Consider the following 21,189-nt stretch of genomic DNA (forward strand, 5'->3'; position numbering starts at 1 on the left):
TAAAACTCGAAAAGAATATTTGGCTATTTAAAAATAACGAGAAAATCGAAACCCCGTAAGTTAGGGCACAATTCCTCGATGTTCCAAAATGCAAAATATTGCCTTACTTGAAAAATTTTGCTTTTGAACCATGGCGAGTACGATATTTAAACGACGTGTATTATTTGTTTGGATTAAAATAACACGATTTATTGGATAAATGCAACGAGGCTTGATTCATGAGGCAATGATATAATATGAAGGTATAGTGCGATGTGGAACGATGATACATGAATAAAATATTACACAAGCGAATGACAATAATATGAATACGAGTAAGCGAATTAAAGTACACGCAATGGCAATAATTTCACAATATGCACCATTCAAATACTAATAACTAATTATCAAAGGTAAATGAATTAAATAATCAATAATAAAATAAAAAAAAGGGGTTGAAAGCAAGCTACGATAAAATAATTGCAAAGTAAATTTTAAAATGACAATGAACGAATTTAAAATAAAAATGTAGAGAAAAGAAAGTTAAATCAACGATATACAAAACGATTTTTTTTTTAAAAAAAGAAAGAATGATATATATATGAAAAAACTTTAAAAACAAATAATATATGTAGCAACGTAAAAATTTCTCTTTCGGTCGCTAATTGAGGCGATTATTTAAAAAATTAAAAATCGACTTTCGATTTTATTAAAAAAGGGAGTCGCCACCGATCTTTTTTCTAGGTGTGACCGGACACCTAATAAATCATCCTTTTTTAGAAAAGAAAACTTATTCTTGCACAAAAATGAAGGCCGAATTTAGGTCTACGTCAAAAGCCAGAGTAACGTTGGGTTCGGGAGTTGGTTACGCGCGAGGAAGGTATTAGCACCCTCGCGACGCCCAAAATTGATATCTTATTAAACACGTGTTGTCTTGATTTTCAAAAATACGAATTCAATTTGACATTTAAGTGTGATCCGATTGAAGGAAATGAGAAGTTGTAAGTTTTTGGTTTTTAGAAGAATATCCCGTTTTTAACACGAGCCAACTAACTTCACCCAACATAGCGATGAAATCAATGACTTAATGTTAAAATCGGTACATTGCCTTATTCTTAAAATTAAAATGTAAAAATTTTCTAAAATGATAGTAAAAAAATCTAAGAATATTATTGTAAAAAATGCGAATAGTGATGTGAATAATATAAAATATTAAAATATCAAAATATTAGAATAATAATAATTAATATTGACAAATAAAAAATAAAATAGAAATAAAAAGGTGTACATAATATATATATTAGAAATAACAATGATGTTTAAAAATAATACTATTAATAATACTACATAAATATGTACATATAAAAAATAAATACGTGATAATATTAAAAATATGTACATAATATAGTGTAAAAAATACATACATAATATAATTAAAATATATACATAAGATAACATGTAAAATATATATAAATAATATAGTATTAAAGATATATACATAAAATAGTATAATATATATACGTAATATAGAATTTAGAATATACCTAATATATTAAAAATATATAATATAATATTAAGAAATATAATAATAACAAAAAAAGAGAGAAGGAGAGAGTGGGTGATTTTCGGCCACAAGGCCGGCCACCGTCCGGTCACCGGACCGCCGCCGGCCGCCATCAGCGCCATCGTACATGGCAGCCGGACCTTAAAAAAACTTTTTCGGTAAAAATGGATAAGCTTCCTCCTTTTATTTTTACTTTCAGATAAAAGAAACAAAATAAGATTGAAAGAAAAAATGATAAGCAAACAAAGAACTTAAAACGAGAATAGACGAAGAAACCTCTTTTGCTTTGATCTTTGATTAATCTCCAAAAAACTACTCTTTCCAAAAACTAGCCTTTACAATAACTCTTCTCCTTGATTACTCTAAAAAAACCTCTTAAAAATCATTTACAATAACTTTCTCCCCCAAAACTTCTTCCTCCTCTAAATACAAAATATGAGAAGGCTTATATAGCTATTTACAAAATATTTTTTATTGTTTATGTTTTCATTTGTAGGTACAAGTGGTGGTGGAGCAAGTGTGGCTAGTGGAGTAGGTAGTGGAGCAAGTGTGGCTAGTGGAATTGGTGGTGGCAAAGGCTAGGATTTAGTTGAGAAAAGTTTAGGTTGTGGGCTAGGATTTTTTATTTTGATTTGGGCTTAGGGTTTGGGCCATTGGGGTTTTGATGTAAATTGGGCTTGGGTAGTTAAAATTTTGGGTTTTGGGTTTAATTTTGGTAAGTTAGGTAAGGCTAAATTGGGTTTTGATGTAAATGGGTTAAAATTGGCCTACAACAATATATATATAGATGTATATACATAAAAGCATGAAATAAATAATGTATAAACAATTAGATTAAATAGTAACAAACCATCTTAAGATAAATAGAGTTCAAAATAAGATACATAAAACAATTTTAGAATAGGTAATCGAAACGATTTTTAAATAAATAATATATATGTAATAACGTTTTTTTTTAAAATACTATATACGGCCATTTGAATTAAATAGAATAAAACGATTTAAAAGAATTAACATATCTAATACATTTTAAAAGAAATACAATAATATATAAAGTAATTCGAAATAAATAATTCATGCACCCTTTAACATAACACATGAAAGCTTCAAATATATATATGCACAAGAATTTTAAAATGAACAACAAAAGGTAAAATAGTTTCAATATATATAAAAAAAACTTAAAATAAACATAGAATAGTTTAAGTGAAATAATATGTAAAAGAAAAATCAAAACAGTTTAAAGAGCAAATAAAAATAATAATAAAATAAAAAAAGACAAAAAGGATAAATAAATAAATGAACAGGAGCAATTTAAAAAAAACGAAGTTAAAAGGTCAGGGACTACATTACAAATCAGCATAAAATAATGGGGCATAACCATAAATACTAAAAGCTGCCAGGGACTATAGCAACAAGCACATAAACTTTCGGGGACCAGATGTCAGAATATCTCAGGTCCCGATGCGCGGCATTTCAATTGTCCAGGCCAGGGATAAAATCAGAAATGAAAAATAATAATAGGGTGAGATTTTAAAAAAAATGCAAAACGGGCCTAAATAAAAGAGCAGAAAAGGCGAAGGGACCAAAGTGGGTATTTTTCCATTTAAAGGAAACGCGTGGACCCCCTTGGAGCGGGTCGGGTCGCGCGCGGGTACACCAAAACGGTGCCGTTTTGGCACCTAAACCCTCAACCCAAAACGCTGCCGTTTTGTAAATGTATAAAAGGCCCTTTTTTTTGTTTTATTCCATTTTAGCCCTAGAACTTTAAAAAACAACAGAGAGCCTTTTTTGCTCTCTCCCCTTTTTGTCTTTCCGTCGATTGGGTTCTCCAGAGACTCGCCCTACTGCCGCCGTGGCCAGTGGCTAGCGTTGCGGGAAATGGGTTCGCTTAGCCCCATTTGGAACGCCTCCGAAGGCCAAAATACCAACACCCGAGGGTGCCGAACGAAAGGGACTCTCAGCTCCCTTTTGAGCCCGGCCTCGGCAACAGAGAAAAACTCCTCGATGGTGTGGTCACGCGGTACCTCCGGTAAGCCCCCTTTTTTTTCTTTTATTATTACTTAAATCTTTATGCAAAAGTGAAGAAAAATAAAATAAAAAGGGATAAAGCAAGAATCTAAGACGAGAATAAAGATGAAAATCACCTTCTGAATTTTTTGTTATTTCTATTTTCTGATGTTCGTAAAAAAAAAACTACATAGATGAAATGGTGGCTTTTAAAGCCGTTTACAAAACGGTTAAATCCTATCTTTTTGTCATTTTCTCCATTATTTGCCTCTGTCTTGCGTGTGAACCTTCGTTTTGCAGGTGTCAGAGGCGTGGGTGAGTGGTGGTTGGCTCGTGAGGAGGCGAGGCAGCGGGCGTGGAGGGGCTGAGCGGCGGCTGCAGACTTTGGTGGCTAGGGTTGTTGAAATGTTTTCTTTGTAATGGGCTAGTTGGGCTTTAGGGTTTCTAGGATTTTGGGTCTGAAATGGGTTTAGGCTTGGGCTGGTTTGGGTTTTATTGTTTGGGTCATTTGGATTTTGTGTTGTTGGGCGACACATGTTGTAAATGGACTTAAAATTTGGACTTTTTATTTGGTGATTTGGGTTTTATTTTGTTGTTTTTTTTTGTTTGTTGGTCTGGGCCAAAATTGGCTACTACATTCGGTGTTTCTTCTTTTCATCATCTTCTTAATCACACCATCGTCCTTTTCGTTTGGTGTGGCCAACACTACAAGCACTCCCGTGCTCGATAGTGATGGTAACGAGCTCCGCACAGGCACCTCATACTTCGTTGTGTCGTCGATATGGGGTGCTGGTGGTGGGGGGATTGCCCCAGGCATGCCTAGAGGAAAGCCATGCCCGGAAGTCGTTGCTCAAAGAGGATCCGGTGACAATGGTATTCTAGTGATATTTTCTAATTCGGACTCCAACGATGGCGTTGTTCGCTTGTCCTCTGACATAAACATAGAGTTCATTTTCCTCAGACCCAAATTTTGCCTAACAACAACAACAGTGTGGAAGGTCGATGATTACGACCATTCAGCCGGAAAATGGTGGGTGATAACCGATGGGGTTAAAGGGAACTCGGGTGCCAACACTTTGACCAGTTGGTTTAGAATAGAGAAGGCGGGTACTCTTGATTACACACATTTAAGTACTGCCCCGTAGTATGTGGAATATGCCCAGCTTTATGCAACAAAATTAAGAGACTCAGATAGAGAAATGATACGTTTGGCTCTCTCCACTGACCATGGATGGCCATTTTTCTTTAAGAAAGTTGAAACATCAGCCATGGAGATTCAACAAGTTGTTCATAATTAGATTGAAAGCAATCATTATGCATGAACTAGTAGTTACTATATAATATTAGCTTCAAGTAAATAATCCTGAGAGAACTGATTGTTAAGATTGCCTTGTTTGAAGCAGCATATATATATATATATATGCTTGCTTACAAGGTTTGTCTCTCAGAGTCCTTCTCTTTGTACTCTTTTCAGCTTAATGTATGAACTGTCTACTTATTTACTTCTTTTATTGCCATTGATTCTAGTAGTGTTAGACTCATTAACTTGAATATTTTGTCTTGTAATTAACCCAAAAATTATATATATATCAAAAAAAGAAAAAGAGAGTGAGAGAGGAAAATAGACTACCAAATAACAAGCGAAAAACTCTAATACTAGGGTTATTTAGAGTGGTTTCAAATGCACAATGGGAATGGAATTATAGTTGGGTGGTTAGGGCACCTTATCTTTAAAGCTAAGGAAGGGTTCTTTTTAATTATATCATTTTCAAGGTTCGAACCTACATTATCCTTTAAACACATAATGTATTTTACCATTACGTTTAACATTGTTGGTGATTTACTTTATTCTATTCTTAATTAATAATTATGATATATATTAAGTTTAAGATGAATTTTCTTATTCATGTATATCAATACTGTGGGCCCAATGTCCCAACAATCAACTAGACATTTTTCTTCTTTTTTTAAATAAGATGTAATAATTTATATACCATATATGAATATTGATTAAAACTCTTTAATATAATATGGATTCAAAATGTTTCTGAAATCCAGTTTTTGATAATTTCACATTTCATATTTTATCTTAGAATCTAATATTTGGCCTATTGATTAATGGTTTTTACTATATTTCAAGACTATTAGATTAATTTGTCAACACTACTTGTATGGTATAGTTTAAATGGGTGTGTGTGGGTATATAAATTTGAAATTCTATTCTACCAAAGAAAAATTTAGAAAAAATTGAAAAAGAATTTGAAATTTAAAATTTGAGATAAAAATAAAAAATGAGACTTGTGATAAACCATAAAGCTCAAAAAAGGTTACAACAAATATGGTTAAAATTATTTATATATATATACTTAATAAAAGTTAAAAATATCGGAATTCCAATATTATTTTTATTTAATAAAATATAATTTATATAAAATTTAATATTTTATTGAAATATTATGTTAGGTAAATTTATTAATTTTATTTTCTTTATAAATAAAATTAATTTTATTAAAATTTAAGTTAAGAGAATTAAATTAATAAAAGGTATACTTCATATTTTATAGTTATTATAAATAAAAAAATTATTATAAAAATAAAAAATCAATTCTACATATATTTCCAATTTTCGACGTTCAAAAAAAAAAACAAAAGAGTGGTCCTAATAATTTATTTATTGGAAAAAAAAAGTGGTCCTATTAATTTACCTCACATTTGAAATGTGTTATATGTAATAATATTAATATCTCTATCAATTTTGGACGTTGATCCTTTCCCATCTCAATAAATTCGCATGGAGAACTAAAGCAACACATGTCAACACAATTTGTATAACCATGAAAACAACAATAGCTTCGGTGCTTCTTCTTTTCATCATCTTCTCAGTCACACTATCATCCTTTTTGTTTGGTGTAGCCAACGCTACAAATGAACCTGTGCTCGACAGTGATGGCAACGAGGTTCAAACTGGCACCCCATACTTCATTGTGTCGTCGATACGGCGTGCTGGTGGTGGGGGGCTTGCCCTAGGTAGGCCTAGTGGAAACCCATGCCCGGAAGTTGTTACTCAAAGAAAATCCGGTGACAATGGTATTCCGGTGATATTTTCTAATTCGGACTTCAACGATGGCATTGTTCGCCTATCCTCTGACATAAACATAGAGTTCATTCCCCTCAGACCCAAACTTTGCCGAACAACAACGGTGTGGAAGGTCGATGATTACGACCATTCAGCCGGAAAATGGTGGGTGGTAACCAATGGGGTTAAAGGGAACCCGGGTGCCAACACTTTGACCAGTTGGTTTAGAATAGAGAAGGCTATGGGTGGTCATTCTTACGCACTTAAGTACTGCCCCGCAGTATGTGGAACATGCCCAGCTTTATGCAACGAAATTGAGAAAGACTATGATGGAGAAATGGATCGTTTTGCTCTCTCCACTGGCCCTGGATGGTCATTTTACTTTGAGAAAGTTAAAAAGTCAGCCACGGAGATTCAACAAGTTGTTCATATTTAGATTGAAAGCAATCATTCTGCATGAACTAGTAGTTACAAAATAATATTAGCTTCAAGTAAATAATGCTGCGAGAACTGATTGTTAAGATTGCCTTGTTTGAAGCAGCAGCATGTATATATACATGCTTGCTTACAAGGTTTGTCTCTCAGAGTCCTTCTCTTTGTACTCTTTTTAGCTTAATGAATAAACTGTTTACTTATTTACTTCTTTTGTTGCCATTGATTCTAGTAGTATTAGACTCATTAACTTGGATACAGTGCCTTGTAATTAACCAAAAAGTTATATATATATATAAAGTGTGTGTGTGAGAGGAAAATAGACTATCAAGTATATATATATATAAAGTGTATGTGTGAGAGGAAAATAGACTATCAAGTACCAAACTAGGATTATTCAGAGTGATGTCAATGGACAACATGAATGGAATAGTCGTTGGGTGGTTAGGACATTTTATCTTTAGAGATAAAGAAGGGTTGGTCTGTGTTCGGAGTTCGTATCTACTCCTTCAACAATGTCAATTTCAAAGTTTAAATTTGCGTCATCCTTTGAACAAGTAATGTGTCTTACCATTATACCCAACAATATTAATGACTTACTCTATTATATTCTATCCTATTTTTACTTAATGATTATGATATATATTAAGTTTAAGATAAATTTTCTTATTAATGTATATCAATTGAATCAAATATTTGTATTAAAAGTTCTAACTTCACATTGTTATTTTTTTAATTTGTTTGTCTATTCGCAACGATTAAGAGAGTAATAGTTGTCTTTGTGGTTGGCAGCTTTTAACTCAACAGCGAACTCGGGGTTGATAACGGTTCAACTTCATTGAAATAAATTTTTTTTATTTAAGTCTCTTTATAATTTTTAAAATTTTAAATTAATAATAATAAAATTATATTTTAACTTTCTAAAAAAATAAGAATGTACCAGCAAAATTTGTACCATTGATATAATAATGTTAAGAAGTTGTTTCCTGCCACGTGGAAATTTTTGGAATCGTCCATTTGTTTTTATATTTGTCCATTTGCTCGAATGTGGTTAAGAGTAGAAAGATAAACTATAATTAAGTATACAAAACCAAACAAATTTTAAGGCTTTTCTCTTCAATTATGGTAGAAAATTATTGTAACGCCCCAATTTTCGAGAATTCTGTGAATGTTGGCATAGGTTTAATTATGTTAGTGGGCCTCTAGAAGGCCCAAGCTTAATATAGAACCCAGTAATTTTAGTTAATTTTTGTTCCATAAGAAAAATGGGGTGAAATTATGAAATAGGACCTATGTGAAAATGTTTGAAAATGCTATAGGCTAAATTGAAGTGGCCAAATAATAGGAGTGCAAATAGGAGGATTTGCATGACAAACCTCCCATTTTACATGAAGTGGCCAGCCATCATGTTGTTGTAGACAAAATGTACACTTGATATCCATAATTTATGGTACAAATTGATACAAATTGATAATAGGTTAGGTAAATGTTCCATGATAATGGGTTAGGTAAATGTTTCATGATAATGGGTTAGGTAAATGTTTCATGATAAGAATTTCATGTCTTTTGTATTAAAGAATTAAATGGATGAAATATGAAGTTTTATTAAAAGAAAAAGGGGTGAAAAGAACAAAGTTTTGTCCATCTTTGTTCATCATAGCTGAAAGTTAGAGAAGAGAAAGGAGAGGAGAAAGCTCTTGAGTGTTCGGTCACTTGGGGAAGAAAATTGAAGGTAAGTTCATGGTAGTTGGCTTCTATCTTGATGTTCATGAGTTCTTGATTCTACCTTAACTCTTGAAGCATATTTTGGTTTTTAGTTGTGTTGTGAGCATTTAGTCATGAATTAAAATGAAAGAAATGGTTGTTGTTTCATGTTCTTTTGATGAAAAAAATGGAAGATAGGTGAAGTTGAGCCAAACAAATGAGCATGCATGTGCCTTAGATGTTAAAGGGAAAAATCAGCTAACATGTTGTGCTTTAAAATGATGAAATGGAGATTATTCTTAAGTAAAATCATAGATATGTGATGATTGATTGGTGATATACATGTTTAAATAACATGCATGCAAGGTATGTGTGAAAGAGTGATTTGGTAATAAATCTGCTTGGGACAGCAGCAGTAACGTGAATTTGGAAAATCACCATAAATTGTGGGAGATGAATTAGAAGCTGAATAAATTATGTAATTAAAGCTTATTGAGTCTAGTTTCTAATGAAATAAACAAGAACATATTTTGAATTCTGTACAATGAGAAATTTGATTCGTAATAAAGAGTGGTCAGATTAGTCAAACAGTGAAACATGGGAAACTTTGAGAAAAATCTGGTATTGATTGGCTAAACCAAAAATTCTGAAAATTTTATGGATATGAGTCTATTTTCAGGGAAAATTAACGGAACTTGATTTGGAGTTTCGTAGCTCCAGTTATAAATAATTTAGTGACTGTTGCTCAGGAAGACAGCTTGCAGTGAAATTATGATTATGTGGTAAACATTGACAAAAATTTGTTAATGAGTTGCTTATTAATTTCTTATAAGCTTAGTATGATTTGTAGGTGTGGTTGGCCGAATATTGTAAGGGGTTAATACGTAGTTTGTATTTGAATAGTTAGATTAACGTGTTAGTAATCCAATTGTAGGCGGTTCGTGTGTGGATCTCGTCAGCATATCGTTGCAAACAGGTGTGTAACTAACACCCTCTTTCTTAGTCTGGATCGGCAAAAGTCGAAAAGCCGAAATGCTAAAAACCGGTAATTTTTAGATTTGCGAGTGTGCGAATGCTCGTGAGGTAAATCGATTAATGTTTTTGGTAAACTGCAAAATTTGGACTGCAAAGTGCATGATTTCTGTGCCCTCGATATTTTTGGGTTTAATGTGCCAAAATTGGAATGATGGGCCAACGGGCCCAATTCGGTAAGAACCCTCGGTACGTGATTCTGTTAGTACGTGAAAAGTAGGAATATGCATGAAAAACCCTAAAATAGATAAATTACTGAAATACCTTTAAAAGTAGAAAATTTACAGTTTTACCCCTAAGAGATAAATTACCGAAATACCCCTAGGGTTAAATTGACCTAAATGCATGTTTGATTGTTGTTATTTACTGCATGCCATGTTGTTATTATCTGATGCATGGGACTGGGATATTGATAGAGGAAGTACTGAAAGTGGCTTGTCCACGTACTGGAGGCTTTGCCTCAATTTACTGTTAACTGAGCAGCAAGGCTGCAACTGTGGAGTGTTGGGCTGGGTGGGTTGAGCTATTCCCCACATGGAGTGTATGGCTGGTACGGGTGGAGTGTAGTGGTTGGTGGGTTGAGTAGTCTCCCCAAATGGGCTTGCATATGTTTACTGATGTTGCATGTATTTTGAAATGGGCCTATGGGCCATACTGTTATCTGAATAAGAGGCTAAGGCCCAGTTTATTGTAATCTGAAAAAGGGCTCTGGTCTAGTACCACTATTACCTGAATGGGCTTAGGCCCAATAGGCTTGAGCTGACTTGGGCTTTGAATGGGTTTTCCTTACACACTGAGTTTCTCCAAACTCACCCCTTTTATTTTCATCCACGCAGGAAATCCCCAACCATAGTGGGCTTGGAGCTGTGAGGGAATTCGGAGTGGCCACCCGTTCTGAAAGTTTGGTTTTCTTCTGGTGAACTGGACATCCTATTATTTACGTTTGAAGTTTTGGGTTTTTAAATGTAATAAGGCCGCTTAATTATTTTTGATGGTTTTAATATGTATTACTAAGATAGGTATTACTTATTTTAACTGTTGAAATTGGATAGCTTTAGGGCGCGTTTTCAAAAACAACAATTGATTTCAAAATAACACGACAACAAGCAAAGCTTCCGCAATGAAAGTATTTTCCAAAATTAATCACTTTTCCTAAAAATGACTTAATCAAATCGGTTTCCTAGAAATATCCATGACGTTAAGGTGTGGCAATGGCGGTATGCATGTCTAGGATTGGATCCGAAGGGAGCTTGGTACTTAAGCAGTCCGATGGACTCACCACCTCTTTTCCGATTTCCTACTTGATGCACAGCTTCCATTCACTTTAACCTATAATGAAATTATCTTTTAAAAACACTAAGTAAGTTTTTCTGGATCAACAATATAAAATGTTTTGAACGCTTCGATGTGGCATGTCGGATCCGGCCATAACGTCTGGGCCGGGTTTGGGGTGCTACAATTATGAAATAATCACTTAACTATAAAAAAATATATATACAAAATGGTCATTTAACTATTCACTTATTTTCTTTTTTATCATCACCTGACTAATGGTAGCAATTTTTATAATTGGTATAATAGTAATTTTAACCATCAATAGTTATATATTATGTCAATTTAGTCTTGACTTTAAAAAATATAATATTCAATATTTACACATTGTGTATTTTTATAGTTTTACTTTTCTTTGTTATAGATATAACAAATGAAATTATTATAAAGAAGGTTTAATGTATTTTTCAATTTTCAATTTTTCATAATAATAATAATAATAAAAGAAAAGAAAAAAGTGGTTCTATTAGTTTACCTGGTCATCCTTTCCCACCTCCATAAATTGACATGGAGATCTAAAGCAACACATACCAACACAATTGATTTGTATAACCATGAAAACAACAAAAGCTTCAGTGTTTCTTCTTTTCATCATCTTCTCAGTCACACCATCATCCTTTTTGTTTGGTATGGCCAACACTGCAAACGAACCTGTGCTCGACACTGATGACAACGAAGTCCAAACAGGCGCTGTTGTGTCAGCGATATGGGGTGCTGGTGGTGGTGGGCTTGCCCTAGGCAGGCCTAGCGGAAACCCATGCCCGGAAGTCGTTGCTCAAAGACGATCTGATGACGACGGTATACCGGTGATATTTTCTAGTTCGGACTCCAACGATGGAGTTGTTCGTCTATCCTCTGACATAAACATAATGTTCATTCCCTTCAGACCCAAATTTTGCCAAACAACACCGGTATGGAAGGTCAATGATTACGACCATTCAACCAGAAAATGGTGGCTGATAACTGATGGGGTTAAAGGGAATCTGGGTGCCAACACTTTGACCAGTTGGTTTAGAATAGAGAGAAGGCGGGTGATCTTGATTACACATTTAAGTACTGCCCCGCAGTATGTGGAACATGCCCAGCTTTATGCAACGAAATTATGAGAGACTCAGATGGAGAAATGATACGTTTGGCTCTCTCCACTAGCCATGGATGGCCATTTCTTGGTTTGTTGGTGGTGATTAGGAGATTGATGGCCGGTCTTTGAGGTTGGTAGCTTTTAACACAATGGCGAAGCTAAGGAGGTTTTAAATGAAATTTTTTCAATTAAATTTTTTTATAATTTATAAAATTTTAAATTAATAATGATTTACATTTTCATCTTCTAAAAATGATAAAAATGTGGAAGCACATTTGCACGATTAATAACAATAATGATAAGATTTTTCTTACCACATGGAAATTTATGGAAACGTCCATTGGGTTTTATATTTATGTTTTATTCAACACTCTTTTAAGTTTTATTGGAGAGATTTGTTTGATTGTATGTGAGGTATTTTGGGGTGAGTGATTTGTAACAATTTAGATTTAATATTGGGGTTGCATATAACTATGGGGTAAGGTAATTTAGGCTTTAGCTAATAGTTAAATGGATTATGGAATAAAATCATTTTCTAAAAAAAAATTATAAGATAAAATTGGTGAGTGCAAACTACGTTATTTTACTTTACTCATTGATTCAACTTATCTCAAAATTGTCCTGTAATAATCTATTTTGTCTCAACCTTTTCAACAGAATTTAAAATGGAACTATTTCTAACAAGTGAAAACCAAAAACTTTTTCACATACCAATAAATGGCAAGCAACCATACTGTGGGCTCAATGTCCCAACAATCAACTAAACATTTTTCTTATTTTTTTAAATAAGATGTAATAATTTATATACCATATTAAAACTCTTTAATATAATGTGGATTCAAAATGTTTCATATTTGAAATCCAGTTTTTGATAATTTCACATTTCATATTTTATCTTAGAATCTAATATTTGGCCTATTGATTAATGGTTTTTACTATATTTCAAGACTATTAGATTAATTTGTCAACACTACTTGTATGGTATAGTTTAAATGGGTGTGTGTGGGTATGTAAATTTGAAATTCTATTCTACAAAAGAAAAATTTAGAAAAAATTGAAAAAGAATTTAAAATTTAAAAATTGATATAAAAATAAAAAATGAGATTTGTGATAAACCATAAAGCTCAAAAAAAGTTACAACAAATATGGTTAATATTATATATATATGTCGAAACTAATTTTAAATCGAGTTTTGGAAAATGGGAATCGACAAAAACAAAAACAGGAGTCGCCACCAATCTTTTTAGGTGTGATTGGATCACCTTTAAAACATTTTGTTTTAAAATCATTAGTTTTGGTCTACGAAATAAAAAGAACGGGTTTGGGAGTCGGTTACGTACGAGGAAGGATTAGCACCCTCATAACGCCCAAAATTGGTACCTAATTAATTATCAAATGTCTTTAAGGTCAGAAATTTAAAAATTTTAAGATGCAATCCTCTTTTAAAAATTTTGATTTTGAAAATTGGGGTTCACTTGTATCAAAATATTGACACTAAGTTAGCATTTTGGAAATCCCTATCTCGAAAACCACAAAACGCCATATCCAGCAAGTTAGGACACAATGTCTTGCAATTCCAAGACAGTTACTTGTATCTTGAAAACCTTTAAAAACTTAGAAGGGTGCTTGACTATTCGAACTCAGTGAGAAACGTTGCAACCCAATAAGTTAGGGCACTACTTTTCTCGAAGCTTCCAAACACCAAGTATTGCCTTTTTATTTTTGAAAACTTTGAAGTCTATTTTTTAAAACCCATGGATGAAGGAGCATACTAACATAACATACGAGATAACATGTTATAATAATAGGTAAATAAAGCACAATAGCATAAAATCATACATTAACCAACATATATATAAGAAATAAAACACGGCAAATTTTAAATAAGAAGAATATACATAAAACACAATATACATATTTAAGAAGAATAGGTAAAAACCTATAAACATGTAATTCAATATATATTTAAACACATTAATGATGCATGATATACAATTTTGACACTTATATATAAAAAATATGTATTTGAAAATAAATTATAAAGGTCTAGGATATTACATAACATATAAAATGCATATCATAGCAATAATACAGTAATTCTAAAGTAAAAGCAAATATTGTGTGATAATAAAACATAAGTTTTTTAAATATATGTATAATATAAACAATTGATAAATAGAATGAGCATATATAAAAATGTGATATTTAATAAGAGATTTAAAATATAATATATAATAAAAAAATATTTATAAGAATAATAATTATATAAAAACATAAAATATATTGGTTTAGAAAAATAATGTATGAAATATCAAATATGTAAAAGGATTTATATTAATAAAATAATTATATAATATATATAAATATAAGTTTAGCATAATATGAAATAAGTAATTAATGATGAAATATATGTATTATACAAATTATAATATTATAATATCTTCAAAATGTGTAATAATAGAATATAAGTAAAGTAATTATTAACATATAAATAAAAATAAGTATATAATACAAGTTAAAACTATTAATGATAATAACATATAGATAAAAAATAATAGTATAAGAAATGACATAATAATATAAAATAATTACAATATATAATATGAAAGTATAAATGTAAAAAATAATATATAATATATATAAATAATTAATAAATATATAATACAAGTAAAAACATAATAATAATATATAAGTAATAATGTAAAATAATAATAATTTGTGAAAAACAATATACAATAGATAATAATAATATAAATAATATATAATGAAATAATTATAATATATAAAAAATAAGGTTAAAAAATAAAACAAATAACAATATAAAAAAATTATATATATAATAATAATAGAAATAAATATATAGGGTTAGATTTAAAGTTCAAAAAAATTACAGGGGCTAATTAAAAAAAAGCTGAATTAAGGTCCTAATTAAAACACTCGTAAAACGAAATAGACTCATTGGGCAAAACGCCCTATTCCCAAAACGACAGCGTTTTAATTCTGGACTTAAAATAGCTATTGCAGGGACTAAATCAAAACTGAAACAAAATATTAGGGCTAAATCATAAATAAAATCAAACATAATTGTAAATACAAAAAAGGTGGAAGGACTAATTGGGTAATTAACCCAATCTTTAAAAACACGCGGATCCTTCCCGGGTAATCGGGTCAACGCGCGGATCCTTATCTTAATACGACGTCGTTTTAAGCTTATTGGATTAAGCTAAAACGGCGTCGTTCTGTTAAGGTCATATAAGCCAAACTTTAGTTTTAAATTCATTTTTACACCCGGCTCTAAAAAAAAGGGGTGAAATCCTCTGAATGAGGATCTGGGGCCGACACCGGAGCTCCGTCAAGCTTCCGTTCTCAGGCATTCACGCGCTCACGCGCCACCGTGAACGTCGCCATGTGCGGCGGTCGAAAACTGGGAAATTTCGTATTTCAGCGCAGATTAGAAAAGGTTCGTCTCCCTTTTCCCCTTTTCGTTCGCAATTTATATGTGCATGTATTTAAAAGAAAATTTCACCTTTTTATCTTCAATCGATTGTGATGCTTGCTGTATATATGCGCAAGAAATAACTCTTTTGCTGAATCTCTATATTTTTTTTATTCTCTGTGTATATTTTTTAGAATGTAAGTCCGTCCTTTTTACATCGTTTTATTTGGGCTTTTATAGCCACTGTTTTATTACATAAACTGGGAAAGAAATCTCTGATTTCTTTCCATTTCTTGTCTATTGTATCCATCGTATCTTTGATCGTGATCTGCTGAGATTCCTTTATTTTAGTTTCCTTTTTCTGTTTTTCAGTATCTGTTGTGTTTCCTTTCCTTCTTTTGCAGGTATCAACGGAGAATCTGGCAGTGAATGTGCTGGTGTGGATTCGCGCACTGATTACGGAGGTAGAGTCCCGGCACTGATGGAGGGTCACTAGAACGACGTGAGCAAACGCGTCCGTTGGGATGGCTTTTGGAATCTTCTGTTTGCGGCACTAGGAGAAAGAGCTAGGGTTGGAAACCCTAGCTGGTAATTTTAAGTTTTGGGCCTCTGTTATTTGGGTCTGGTTTAGTCTTGGGCTAGGTAGGGTGTAACCGGTCTGTTTGGGTGTGTGTATAACGGGTCTGGGCTATTTTGGGCCAGTAGTGTTTTAGGACTTGGGTCTTGTAACGCCCCAATTTTCGGAAATTCTGTGAATGTTGGCATAGGTTTAATTATGGTAGTGGGCCTCTAGAAGGCCCAAGCTTAAGATGGAACCCGGCTATTTTAGTTAATTTTTTTGTTCCATAAGAAAAAGGGGGTGAAATTATGAAATAGGACCTATGTGAAAATGTTTGAAAATGCTATAGGCTAAATTGAAGTGGCCAAATAAATAGGAGTGCAAAATAGGAGGATTTGCATGACAAACCTCCCATTTTACATGAAGTGGCCAGCCATCATGTTGTTGTAGACAAAATGTGCACTTGATATCCATAATTTATGGTACAAATTGATACAAATTGATAACGGGTTAGGTAAATGTTTCATGATAATGGGTTAGGTAAATGTTCCATGATGGGAATTTCATGTCTTTTGTATTAAAGAATTAAATGGATGAAATATGAAATTTTATTAAAAGAAAAAGGGGTGAAAAGAACAAAGTTTTGTCCATCTTTGTTCATCATAGCCTAAAGTTAGAGAAGAGAAAGGAGAGGAGAAAGTTCTTGAATGTTCGGTCACTTGGGGAAGAAAATTGAAGGTAAGTTCATGGTAGTTTGCTTCTATCTTGATGTTCATGAGTTCTTCTTGATTCTACCTTAACTCTTGAAGCATATTTTGGTTTTTGGTTGTGTTGTGAGCATTTGGTCATGAATTAAAATGAAGGAAATGGTTGTTGTTTCATGTTCTTTTGATGAAAAATGGAAGATAGGTGAAGTTGAGCCAAACAAATGAGCATGCATGTGCCTTAGATGCTAAGGGGAAAAATCGGCTAACATGTTGTGCTTTAAAATGATGAAATGGAGACTATACTTAAGTAAACTCATAGATATGTGATGATTGATTGGTGATATACATGTTTAAATAACATGCATGCAAGTTATGTGTGAAAGAGTGATTTGGTAATAAATCTGCTTGGGACAGCAGCAGTAACGTGACTTTGGAAAATCACCATAAATTGTGGGAGAAGAGTTAGAAGCTGAATAAATTATGTAATTAAAGCTTAATGAGTCTATTTTCAAATGAAATAAACAAAAAAATATTTTGAATTCTGTACAATGAGAAATTTGATTCGTAATAAAGAGTGGTTAGATTAGTCAAACAGTCAAACATGGGAAACTTTAAGAACAATCTGGTATTGATTGGCTAAACTAAAAATTCTAAAAATTTTATGGATAGAAGATATATGAGTCTATTTTCAGGGAAAGTTAACGGCACTTGATTTGGAGTTTCGTAGCTCCAGTTATAAATGATTTAGTGACTGTTGTTCAGGAAGACAGCTTGCAGTGAGATTATAATTATGTGGTAAACATTGACAAAAATTTGTTAATGAGTTACTTATTGATTTCTTATAAGCTTACTATGATCTGTAGGTGTGGTTGGCCGAATATTGTAAGGGGTTAATACGTAATTCGTATTTGAATAGTTAGATTAATGTGTTAGTAATCCAATTGTAGACAGTTCGTGTGTGGATCTCGTCAGCATATCGTCGCAAACAGGTAACTAACACCCTCTTTCTTAGTCTGGATCGGCAAAAGTCGAAAAGTCGAAATGCCGAAAACCGGTATTTTGTAGATTTGCGAGTGTGCGAATGCTCGTGAGCTAAATCGATTAATGTTTTTGGTAAGCTGCAAAATTTGGACTGCAAAGTGCATGATTTCTGTGCCCTCGATATTTTTGGGCTTAATGGGCTAAAATTGGAATGATGGGCCAACGGGCCCAATTCGGTAAAAACCCTCAGTACGTGATTCTGTTAGTACGTGAAAAGTAGGAATATGCATGAAAAATCCTAAAATAGATAAATTACTGAAATACCTTTAAAAGTGGAAAATTTACAGTTTTACCCCTAGTAGATATATTACAGAAATACCCCTAGGGTTAAATTGACCTAAATGCATGTTTGACTGTTGTTATTTACTGCATGCCATGTTGTTATTATCTGATGCATGGGATTGGGATATTGACGGAGGAAGTACTGAAAGTGGCTTGTCCACGTTCTGGAGGCTTTGCCTCAATTTACTGTTAACTGAGCAGCAAGGCTGCAACTGTGGAGTGTTGGGCTGGGTGGGTTGAGCTATTCCCCACATGGAGTGTAGGGCTGGTACGGGTGGAGTGTAGTGGTTGGTGGGTTGAGTAGTCTCCCCAAATGGGCTTGCATATGTTATTGATGTTGCATGTATTTTGAAATGGGCCTATGGGCCATACTGTTATCTGAATAAGGGGCTAAGGCCCAATTTATTGTAATCTGAAAAGGGCTCTGGTCTAGTACCACTGTTACCTGAATGGGCTTAGGCCCAATAGGCTTGAGCTGACTTGGGCTTTGAATGGGTTTGCCTTACACACTGAGTTTCCCCAAACTCACCCCTTTTATTTTCATCCACGCAGGAAATCCCCAACCATAGTGGGCTTGGAGCTGTGAGGGAATTCGGAGTGGCCACCCGTTTTGAAAGTTTGGTTTTCTTCTGGTGAACTGGACATCCTATTATTTACGTTGAGGTTTGGGTTTTTAAATGTAATAAGGCCGCTTAATTATTTTAACTGTTGAAATTGGATAGCTTTAGGGCGCGTTTTAAAAAAAAAAACAACAATTGATTTCAAAATAACACGACAACAAGCAAAGCTTCCGCAATGAAAGTATTTTCCAAATTAATCACTTTTCCTAAAAATGACTTAATCAAATCGGTTTCCTAGAAATATACATGACATTAAGGTGTGGCAATGGCGGTGTGCATGTCTAGGATTGGATCCGAAGGGAGCTTGGTACTTAAGTAGTCCGATAGACTCACCTCCTCTTTTCCGGTTTCCTACCTGGTGCACAGCTTCCATTCAATTTAACCTATAATGAAATTATCTTTTAAAACATTAAGTAGGTTTTTTTGGATCAACAATATAAAATGTTTTGAACGCTTCGATGTGGCATGTCGGATCCGGCCATAACGTCTGGGCCGGGTTTGGGGTGCTACAGGTCTAATGTGGGGTTTGGATCAGTCCATTATGTTTAGACGTTGGGCCCCATTGTTTTGGGCTTTGTAACCTGGACCTTTAATAAATATTTATTTATTTATTTTCTTTTGTTTTATTTAAGCCCGGTCAAATTTGGGCTATTACAATATATATACTTAATAAAAGTTAAAAATATCGGAATTCCAATATTATTTTTATTTAATAAAGTATAATTTATATAAAATTTAAATATTTCATTGAAATATTATGTTAAATAAATTTATTAATTTTATTTTCTTTATAAATAAAATTAATTTTACTAAAATTTAAGATAAAAGAATTAAATTAATAAAAGGTATACTTCATATTTTATAGTTATTATAAATAAAAAATTATTATAAAAATAAAAAATCAATTCTACATATATTTCCAATTTTCGGCGTTCATAAAAAAAAGGAGTGGTCCTAATAATTTGTTTATTGGGAAAAAAAAAAGTGGTCCTATTAATTTACCTCACATTTGAAATGTGTTATATGTAATAATATTAATATCTTTATAAATTTTGGACGTTGATCCTTTCCCATCTCTATAAATTCGCATGGAGAACTAAAGCAAAACATATCAACGTAATTTCTATAACCATGAAAACCACAACAGCTTCGATGTTTCTTCTTTTCATCATCTTCTCAGTCACACTATCATCATTTTTGTTTGGTGTAGCCAGCGCTACAAACGAACCAGTGCTTGACATTGATGGCAACGAGGTTCAAACTGGCACCCCATACTACGTTGTGTCGTCGATATGGGGTGGTGGTGGTGGGGGGCTTGCCCTAGGTAGGCCTAGCGGAAACCCATGCCCGGAAGTCGTTACTCAAAGAAAATCCAGTGTCGACAATGGTATTCCGGTGATATTTTCTAATTCAGACTCCAATGATCGCGTTGTTCGCCTATCCTCTGACATAAACATAGAGTTCATTCGCCTCAGACCCAACATTTGCCGAACAACAACGGTGTGGAAGGTCGATGATTACGACCATTCAGCCGGAAAATGGTGGGTGGTAACTAATGGGGTTAAAGGGAACCCGGGTGCCAACACTTTGACCAGTTGGTTTAGAATAGAGACGGAGCGTAGTCCTTTTTACACATTTAAGTACTGTCCCGCAGTATGTGGAACATGCCCAGCTTTATGCAACGAAATTGGGAAATACACAGATGGAGAAATGGTACGTTTTGCTCTCTCCACTAGCCCTGGATGGTCATTTTACTTTAAGAAAGTTAAAAAATCAGCCACGGAGATTCAACAAGTTGTTCATATTTAGATTGAAAGCAATCCTTCTGCATGAACTAGTAGTTACTATATAATATTAGCTTCAAGTAAATAATGCTGAGAGAACTGATTGTTAAGATTGCCTTGTTTGAAGCAGCAGCATGTATATATACATGCTTACTTACAAGGTTTGTCTCTCAGAGTCCTTCTCTTTGTACTCTTTTCAGCTTAATGAATAAACTGTTTACTTATTTACTTCCTTTGTTACCATTGATTCTAGTATTAGACTCATTAACTCGGATACGGTGCCTTGTAATTAACCAAAAAGTTATATATATATAAAGTGTGTGAGAGAGGAAAATAGACTATCAAGTGCCAAGTAAAAAATGTTAATACTAGGATTATCCATAGCGATTTCAACGGACAACATGAGTGGAATAGTCGTTGGATGGTTACGACATTTTATCTTTAGAGACAAAGAAGGGCTGTTCCGTATTCGGAGTTCGTGGCTACTCCTTCAATAATGCCTTTTCAAAATTTAAACTTGCATCATCCTTTGAACACGTAATGTGTCTTA

The 21,189-nt window shown here is 33.2% G+C and overlaps 2 protein-coding genes and 2 pseudogenes across 2 annotated transcripts; all 4 read left to right on the forward strand.

Moving 5' to 3' along the window:
• Positions 1-5,055, forward strand: part of LOC107895860 (uncharacterized) — a 31,650-nt pseudogene extending 26,595 nt beyond the window's left edge.
• Positions 5,056-6,352: 1,297 nt separating this feature from the next.
• On the forward strand, positions 6,353-7,268 carry LOC107897811 (21 kDa seed protein). The gene has a single exon (XM_016823385.2). The coding sequence runs from the start codon at positions 6,388-6,390 to the stop codon at positions 7,063-7,065; it is 678 nt and encodes a 225-aa protein (XP_016678874.1). The 5' UTR covers positions 6,353-6,387; the 3' UTR covers positions 7,066-7,268.
• Positions 7,269-11,600: 4,332 nt separating this feature from the next.
• LOC107896181 (21 kDa seed protein-like) lies at positions 11,601-12,370 on the forward strand (annotated as a pseudogene).
• Positions 12,371-19,922: 7,552 nt separating this feature from the next.
• LOC107897812 (21 kDa seed protein) lies at positions 19,923-20,867 on the forward strand. The gene has a single exon (XM_016823387.2). It carries the CDS (start codon positions 19,987-19,989, stop codon positions 20,662-20,664), a length of 678 nt encoding a protein of 225 aa, XP_016678876.1. The 5' UTR covers positions 19,923-19,986; the 3' UTR covers positions 20,665-20,867.
• Positions 20,868-21,189: the final 322 nt, after the last annotated feature.

The sequence above is a fragment of the Gossypium hirsutum genome, chromosome A10 (genome assembly GCF_007990345.1).
Source record: "Gossypium hirsutum isolate 1008001.06 chromosome A10, Gossypium_hirsutum_v2.1, whole genome shotgun sequence".
Classification (NCBI taxonomy): domain Eukaryota; kingdom Viridiplantae; phylum Streptophyta; class Magnoliopsida; order Malvales; family Malvaceae; genus Gossypium; species Gossypium hirsutum.